General features: G+C 34.0%; 2 protein-coding genes across 2 annotated transcripts; both read left to right on the top strand.

The window, feature by feature from the left end:
- Window positions 1-876: 876 nt before the first annotated feature.
- Window positions 877-3,547, top strand: LOC104825306. Its single transcript, XM_010557613.2, has 9 exons — window positions 877-1,168; window positions 1,352-1,377; window positions 1,512-1,596; window positions 1,696-1,905; window positions 2,090-2,212; window positions 2,609-2,666; window positions 2,746-2,819; window positions 3,008-3,093; window positions 3,170-3,547. The coding sequence occupies exons 1-9, from the start codon at window positions 1,058-1,060 to the stop codon at window positions 3,240-3,242; spliced, it is 846 nt and encodes a 281-aa protein (XP_010555915.1). The 5' UTR covers window positions 877-1,057; the 3' UTR covers window positions 3,243-3,547.
- Window positions 3,548-6,604: 3,057 nt separating this feature from the next.
- On the top strand, window positions 6,605-8,565 carry LOC104825305 (glycosyltransferase family 92 protein RCOM_0530710). Its single transcript, XM_010557612.2, has one exon. It carries the CDS (start codon window positions 6,982-6,984, stop codon window positions 8,545-8,547), a length of 1,566 nt encoding a protein of 521 aa, XP_010555914.1. The 5' UTR covers window positions 6,605-6,981; the 3' UTR covers window positions 8,548-8,565.
- Window positions 8,566-9,381: the final 816 nt, after the last annotated feature.

Genomic DNA, 9,381 nt, shown 5'->3' with positions numbered 1-9,381 from the left:
TTTTTCCCCCCCCCCCCCAAAAAAAAAGCTTCTATCATTTTCAATCATAATTTTAAAAATAAATTTTGAATATTAATTAAAGTAATATTATAAATATATTTAAAATTGAGTTAAAAAAAATATTGAATATATTTTTAATGTTTTTTAAAAAAAGTAGGGTTTGCATGGACTTTTAGAGATTTATTTGGATTTTGATTAAAAAAGATTTTAAATATATTACTAATAACAATTTTTTGTGATTTTAGTTTTATAAACAGATTTTAACTCGAATTGAGAATCGATAAATTAATACAAAATTACAGGATTTTTGGGTATTTTAAAAATCGAGTTTTTTTTGGATGTTGTTTATTTGGATTTGGATACATAAATTATTGAAGTCTTTTAATATTTTAAAATTTTTAAGTTCCGTTTGGATGATTTTGTAAAAATGGAGATTTATTTAGATTTAATTGAAAGTGTTTGTTTGACTTATCATTCTATTACAATTAGAACCGACTATTTGCCTTTTTTTCACCCAAAACTAACGTAACATTATAGTCTACATATATATGTTTTCCTTAAACATAAACTACTCGATTAATTTTTAATCGATTAAACAGTTATATCATTTGTTGGGCCATTATCAAAAATATATTATCTTGATTTTAACCAGAATTACAATTTGGTCATGATCATATTAATTATAATATTAAATTAAATTTATGGTGATCACATTAATTTATATTAACTATTTGATAAAATTATTATAAATTTGGTGATCACATTAATACATATAATTTTGATTTTTAGAAAATGATATAAATTGAAATCAAAATATTACATTGAGTATATTTTTTTTTATCTAACACCCATTTGTTGCGAATACAAAAAAGAAAAACCTTTTCCCCAATAACAGTTCCATTCTGTGGCATGTCCCATAGGCCAGACAGTTTTTTTTTTTTTTTAAAGTTCGAAAATTTCGTGAGCATGAATGAAATGAATCGATGTGGTGATCTTCCACGGAAAGTGAAAATCGTTTTTCTATAATTTGCTTTTCCTTTTTTTGGGTGGGATTGAAATGGCAGGATCGGATATGAAATGGGTGTCTCGTTTGATTTTCTGGTTCCTGATTTCATCTCAGCTTTGGGGATTCTCAGTGCCCAATTCACCACTTCAACATAACTTCGAGGTATTCTGTTTTCGAATTCTTGTGAGATCTCTATTTTTCATGTTAGGGTTTGATCTGGGTTTAGGGTTTTCCGGTCGCAATTCTTCGGATTTGTCCGAAACTACAGGAAAAAAAAGGGTGCATCATTTTGATTTTCTCTGTTTTGCTCGATTTTCATTGAAAGTTCATGGTGTTTCTCTGCAGGGTTATAAAAATCCTGGAGATGGGAGGTATTACACAACCTTTTAGCTGCTGAATTCAACTTCTCTGTTGCCATAATTGTGATGAAAATTTGAAAGTCGAAAGTTGTAACATTAGTTTCATGAATCACTGTCCGTTTCTGATGATTGGATAGATAATTCAGGGCGCCAAAACAGAAAGAAGACAGCTTTCCTGCAATGCATTGCTCAAGAGAACGCAGTAGAGCTGCTTGGAAAATAGTTCAAGAGGTATTTGATAGATACAATCCTTTGTTTGTATTGCTTTGGGTAGAATTTTAGAAATCAAAAGTGTTCTAATTTAGGGTTTGGGATCTTTTCGGTTGACAGTATTTGATGCCCTTTGTGGAGAAGGATCGGTATCAACTACCGACTAGTTGTAGACTTCATCGAGACAATGACATTTACAGAGAGCAGGAAGAACACAAGATGCACGTGGATATAAATGAATGGCAATGCGGCTACTGTCAAAAGACTTTCTACGAGGAGAAGTTCCTCGATAAGCATTTTGATAATCGGCACCACCATTTGCTGAATCGGGTATGTTTCATTTGCTGAAGTACATATCTTGTTACGGCTTAAAATCTCCTCGGTTTTTTCTTAAATATTCATGTGATGTGTTTCCATGTCTAATCATATCGTTCCAAGTCATAAATGGTGTATTTTTTGTCGGGGTATATCTATCTGAAACTTGCATTTTCTTGTACATATACCTTGAATCTAGAGCCATGGCAGATGCCTTGCAGATCTTTGCGGAGCATTGCATTGCGATCTCATGATAGATGCCAAAAAACCGAAATCCAAGTGCAATCCTGCAGCTGCTGCAAGAAATCGGCACTTGTGTGAGGTGAGGTTTTAAATAGCTACTTATTCGAAAGTAAGTTTTGTTATTAGTTCATTTCAAAATTTAGAATTACTGAAATGGGTTTCGGTTATCGGAGTATAGTTTAGTCCAAATCGGAGCTCGTAGAACTAGAAAACGGTATATGAAAGCATTTTTTGAAACACTTCTTTGGTCTCAGAAAATTTTCTCCTTAACAGTTACCATAATTTCATCGATCATCAGATTTACCATGAATTCAACCATGCATGCGATCATGTTGCTTCTTAATCTCGATGATTCAATGTGGTTGATCTCGGGAACAACAAATTTCCGTTATGTTCTTATATATTTTCACTGATTCCGTTCCATCACTTATCTGACCATTTCATACCAATTCTCTGGACAATGATTTGATCGCAGAGTTTGGCAGATAGTTGTTTCCCTGTTAATAAGGGTCCTTCAGCCAGCCGTCTTCACGGTAGAAACTTTCCGCAAATTTTTTTACGAGTATTTACATGTATTGATCGATAAAGAATCTTCTTTTTTTTAAACTGTAGAATTCTTTTTGCGCCAATTCTGCGACGCACACGCATGCACAGGAGGATCAAAGCCTTTATCTAGAAAGATCAAGGTAAGCAATTTCTTTCATTTAGACGTCTCTTCAATCTGCCTCGCCCGTGAAGTAATCCATAGACCATAGCTGTAGTGAAAGACATCTCTCTCTCTCTCTCTCTCTCTCTCTCTCTCTGTGGTTCTTTATGTTCATATATGAAAGGTTCTTACTTGGAGAAATTATTCTTCTTTGTGATCTGTCTGCAGAAGAAGAGTGTATTCTACATAGCTGCCTCCATCATCACTTTGATGTTGCTTCCACTCTTTTACAGCTTCGTCTACTTGTACCAGAGGTACGCCGTTATAAACCGCTTGCTTAACCAAGAAGATCGGTATGATTCTCGTATCCGGGTTTTTTGTCCATTGCAGAGGGTTAAGAAGCGGAACCCGAGAGCTGAAGCGGATAACCCGCCATGATCGTCCCAAGAAAAAACCGTATTGAAGGGGAAATGGTGTGTTCGGATCGGAATCAGCAGGAGAGAGGTTCTCATATGGAAATAGGGTCTCTGCTCGGTGGAGAATTTGAAAGAGAAGCGAACTCATTTCGTGTAAACGTCAAGAACGTAGATTGGCAAATAGTACAAAGGACGATTGCTTCGTCAAATCCACAGCCTCATAAATGAATCTGAGAACTCAGTGGGAGATTTGGTCGAACACTATGAGTTCATGGGCTTGTTTGAGTAATTCCTCATCTGGGCTGTTGTTCAATGGGCTCATTATGGGCCGCATATATTAATGTTCGACTTATTTTTGGAACAAAAAATATTAGATATTAAAAAATAGGGACAATTACCAAAAAAAAAGTATTTGACAAATAAATACACAAATTTTTATTTTGGTAATAAAATATACCAATTTTTATATTTTTAGCGTAAAATTCTACGAACAATAACAACGTTAAAAAATTAACGAAAATATTAACACATCATAATTGTATATAAATATCCTATCATTTTGTTTAATAAAATTATATCATTAATTATATTTAATAAATTTATTATTAACCTTATTTAGTGATTTTATTTTTTATGTTCAAAATATAATATATATAGAAAGTGGAACCTTTGAAATACAAATATATTATGTTTTGAATATCAAAAAACAAAATCACTAAATAAAGTTTATAATAAATTCACTAATCATATATATTCTGTTTTGAATATCAAAAAATAAAGTCACTAAACAAGGTTAATAATAAATTCACTAAATATAATTAATGACATAGTTTTATTAAACAAATGATATGATATTTATATACAACTGTACATGACATATTGATGGTTCTATTCTTTTTTTTTTGACGTCGTTAGTATTCGTGGAGGTTTTCACTAAAAATATAAAAGTTAGTATATTTTATTACCAACATGAAAGTTTGTATTTTTATTTGACAGATATACAAAGTTCATGTTTTTTTTTGCTATTGTTCCTAAAAAATAATATTATTTCGGAAATAGTATATGACCCAATGAATATAACAAGGAATTTTGATATAGTTATAATAGTCATAAGAAAGATAATTACTTGGTGAAAATAAAAATTCAATGTACATAACAAATTCTAATAAATGTCAGTAATTATAATTTTAATTTTTAAAATAAAATCAGCAACTGGATAAATATATTATATTTATATATACACACAATAAAAGGTCTGCAACGATAATGGGCCTTTTTTTATGGGATAACATGTAATTGTAATACTCTTTCAGATTTGTAGACCCATAAAGTATGGGCCTAGTCTTCGTAAATGTTGGGCCTCATTCGATCCATTGAAGTCCCACGCGCACAAGAAGCGTGTATATTTCACGCATGAGGGCGCGTGGGCTTCGTTTTGTCGATAAATTAAAGTAATTCATTTTTTTTCTCACTAAAATTAGTTCCCAGGTTGGGCATATTTCTTTTTGTTTTGCCATTTCTTTTCATTTCAAGATTTTTTTTTTGTAAAATACAATTGGATGTGTATGTATTATACATACGCGTAACGCAACGGGTCTGAGATATTTTTATAATTTTTTAAATACGGTGAATATCTAAATCAATAGTTAACTTATCAGTTCTGTTTTGAAAATTAATTTTTATTTTAAGGAAAAACTAAAAAATCCTTATATTTTTAAGATGATAATTAAAATTACCAATGATCCATAAATTTCTATAAACTTAAAATTTTTAAAAAACATCCAAAAAAGAATGTATTTTTTTTTAAATACATCCATCTAATCCAAATTAATCAAAAAATTTAAATAAAGTAGAAAATTATAAAAACATATAAAAACAAAATAATTTTATTAGATTAAAAATAAATATTAATATTATAAAATTATATATAATTATCTATATATAAATAAAATTTAAATAATAAAATAATAGCAATTATGATTGGAAATTAAAATGTACTAACTTTTGAAATATATTCATAAAATAAAACTTTCTACAAATTCAATAATTTCATATTTATAGATTTTTTTTTCTAAAATTTCTATTTTACATTGTATTAAAAATATATAAATTATTAAAATTTATTACTTTTAGATATTTTTTATAAAAGTTTTATTTTTATTTTTGAGGTTTTCAATAGATACTTTGTAATAATTTTTTTAAAAATTGTTCAAAGATTGAAAGTTTATTTGAACTTACCTATAATTGATATTTTAATTAATCATATTTTTTAAGTTTAAGATTTTTTTAGAGTTATAGCGTTATTTTGCGGACAAAATTCAGATTGTGCCTTTGAGATTAAGCTAACATCTTTATTTAAAAAAAAATGTGAAACAACACTAAATAATTGGGACGACGGAAGTAGATGGGTACGGTACTTGAATCAGTTATATTTACTCGGTTTTTTTTCCATATATATATATATATATATATTCTTTTGACAGATAATTTTATCAAATGTTTTGGGCATTTCATTTTAAGAAAATGGTATATTGGTATTTTGATTAATCCAAAGAAGACCCCATAATAAATGAGTAGTTTACTAATTTTTAGTAACACGGTTTAAAATTGTTTGGCATTTCCACATCCAATACTATTGACATGCATTGTATCTGGTACTATTAATGTCAGTGAGTCCTGTGTCATGTGTGTGTGTATATATATATATATGTGTGTATGCGTGTGTAATATATAATGATCTGTAAAACTAAACAAAAAATGATCTGTAAATTCCTATTCCGACCTTTTTGTTTAAATGGTAATAAACTATATATATATATATATGTATGTATATATCTCGTTCAACATAACTCAATAGGAAATATTTGTCGGTTTAAAAATACCATATTTATTCATACATATTTGGATATATATGGTTAAGTTTTCTGAATACAGAATATATATATATATATATATATATATATATATAGTTCAAACCCCATTGGACCGAATATTACCAATATATATATATATATATACACAAATAAAAAACTGTTCTAGTTTTCTCTCAATATATAATATAAAAGCATATTTAGCTTTAGATTTTTTGTAAAAAAAGAGAGAGATATACATCTACAGTATATAGTTGTGTGTGTGTACGTATATATATGTAACATATACAGAAGAAAGGCAAATTCAAGTATTTTTCCTCGAGAGGTTTTTAGCACCCAAGAAGAAGGCCGAGTGACGAAACAAACAAGGCAAAACCCTAATGTCTTTCCCTTTCAACGGAAATGGTAAATTTGATGGAGATACCACAAAAAGAAATTAAAAAAATATATAATTAAAAATAAACATTTTAAAACAAAAAAGTATAATTAAAAGGAAAAAAGTGTAGACGCCTACGTCTTCTAATTATCGAGGTAAGGTAATCACCTCCCCGGGAAACCGCTTCCGGGTTTCTTCTCCTCCCATCATAACGACAGCGCCGGCGGCGGAAATGGCGGCGCTGAAGACGAAGATCCGTCGGAAACTCAGAGGCAGCGACGGCGGCGACGGCATGGGCGTTATTCCACGGAACAGTTTCTTCGTGTGCTTCGTCTTGTTCATCTTCTCCTTCGTTCTCTTGTCTGGTTCTTTCGTCTTCAGAGGTGACACCATAACCATATTTTTTTTCCTTAAACCACGACGGTTTTTCGAGGAAAAAGTTCGGAACTTTAGTTGTTAATTAATGTTTTTTTTTAATTTATCTGTTAAGCAGGGAAGTTCCACCCCGTCGTACGGACGAGATTGAGTTCGCCGGCGACGATGGCTCTTTCCGGCAATGCTAGCTCGTGGTCGACGGCGATCACAATCCGTGAAGCGGTTAAATTTCCCGACCAAACGTTGGTTTTCCTAAAATACCCTCAGTCTGCTCGGTTATTTACCAAAGAGGACATCATCTGCGTTTTTTCCTCCGCCAACGATTCCTTCCAGCTGAAGAAGCCTCCCTCCGCCGTGGACAACGACGATCTCGGTGGCCAGATCGTCCGGTGCCCAATCATGCCACGTGGCACCTCCATATCGCTCGTCCTCCTGAGAGACGTTCACCTCCCGCCCGGGCCCACCCACCGGTGGAACTGGCTGGCATACGACGCCGTGATCGACTACGACAACTCTACGGTGGTCTTCGCCAAGGGGCTTAATCTACGGCAAAGTAAAGTTGCTGACATGTCGAGGTACGAGTGCGTGTACGGCTGGGATTTCACGAAGCCCAATTGCTTGCTGAGATCGGAGGTCATCTCGGCGGCCCAGGAGATCGTACGGTGTAGAACGCCCCTCAGCGTAGTGGACGGCCCAAGATCGGCCCACAGTCAGGTCAAAGTCTCGGTCAGAGTCAAAGGCAGGCGTGGTGGGATGCTTCCCTCATCAGCCCACCCGGTTCGGGTCAAGAACCCGACCCGAAAACGACCCTTCGAGATGTGCGTTTGCACAATGACGCGAAACTCGGCCGCGTTTTTGAGAGAGTGGGTGATGTACCATTCCCGAATCGGCGTTCAACGATGGTTCATCTACGACAACAACAGCGACGACGCCCTACCCGCCGAGATCGAGAGCCTCGACAAGCTCGGCTACAACATCTCCAGACATCTATGGCCGTGGATCAAGACCCAGGAAGCTGGATTCGCCCATTGCGCGATCCGGGCACGCAGTGTTTGCGATTGGGTCGCGTTCATCGACGTGGACGAATTCTTCTATTTACCATCGAGGTTAACATTACCGGACATCATCAGACGCTACCCGGCCTCCGGCCACATCGGAGAGCTCCGGACATCGTGTCACAGCTTCGGACCGTCTGGTCTGAGAGACCGGCCTCGAGACGGAGTCACGGTCGGGTACACATGTCGGATGGCGTCGCCGGAGAGGCATAAGAGCATAGTGCGACCGGAAACGCTGAACGCGACGCTGATAAACGTGGTACACCATTTCCACCTCCGCGATGGCGTGACGTCTGCCGAGGTGGGCAGGGGTACGATGGTAATTAACCACTACAAGTACCAGGTGTGGGAGGTTTTCAAGGATAAGTTTCGCCAGAGGGTGGCGACTTACGTGACGGATTGGCGAAAAGGAGAGAATGTCGGGTCGAAGGATCGGGCACCCGGGCTGGGGATCCGACCCGATGAGCCACCCGATTGGGCCGAGAGGTTCTGCGAGGTGAGAGATTCGGGTCTTAGGAATTGGGTTTTGGAGAATTTTAGGGATCACAAAACGCAGCGTTTGATGTGGGAGAAAGAGGGAGTGAAAGATGAAGTTAGAGCGGAAACGGGTTTGTGGGCCCCTAAAAGGATATCTTCGATCTTCTTCTTTGTAGATGGAAAATTAAATGCCCATTAGCTGGATATTAGAATTTATAAAGGGACGGGCAATTTGAGGAGAAAAAAAGAAAATTCAATTAAAAATTTATTAGATGTGATTTTTTAGCATTAAATTAAAGAAATTCGAAATAGAATATATATTTATATATCCGTCCCGAGAGGGGACACAACAAATATTTCGCAATTTTGAGGATGGCAATCTCTATTTTTCTTAACAAAAAAATTAATTGTTTTTTGTATTTGTGTTATTTTTCACCAACCCATTTAAATTTAAACAAATTAAAATTTCAAAACCTAGGCCAGTGCAATGAGAGTAGACGTGACAACATAATAATAATAATAATAATAATAATAATAATAATAATAATAATAATAATAATAATAATAATAATAATAATAATAAGGGTAAAACTCCTAAAAAACCTCCAACTTGCAAAAATATATACAAATAAACCTTGAACTTGAAAAACTATCATTCAATCCCCGAACTTGTAATTTGTCACTGAATAAAATCTCGAACTTGCAAATTATTGCTCTAATAAACCTTTGACCGGTTGACCACAATTTCAGGCGATCGGAAATCCACGTATTAACGGATTGCTGATGTCACCTTATATATGTTATCAATTTTAGTTTAAAAATGTCGTTCTAATAAATGGTATGGGATCTTATAATTTGTAAATCTATATAACTTTACTTATATATTTGTGTTTATCTCTTTTCTATCATACATACACGTATATGGAATCATACACACACACACTATTTTATAATTTGCCTACACCACCACCAATACTTTTTTCTTATTTACAAATTCTAATTTCTAAAATCCAATTTGAATAAAAAGAAATTT

Source organism: Tarenaya hassleriana, unplaced genomic scaffold, assembly GCF_000463585.1.
Source record: "Tarenaya hassleriana unplaced genomic scaffold, ASM46358v1 Cleome44, whole genome shotgun sequence".
NCBI classification, from domain to species: domain Eukaryota; kingdom Viridiplantae; phylum Streptophyta; class Magnoliopsida; order Brassicales; family Cleomaceae; genus Tarenaya; species Tarenaya hassleriana.
This window is presented reverse-complemented; position numbering and strand designations above follow the sequence as displayed.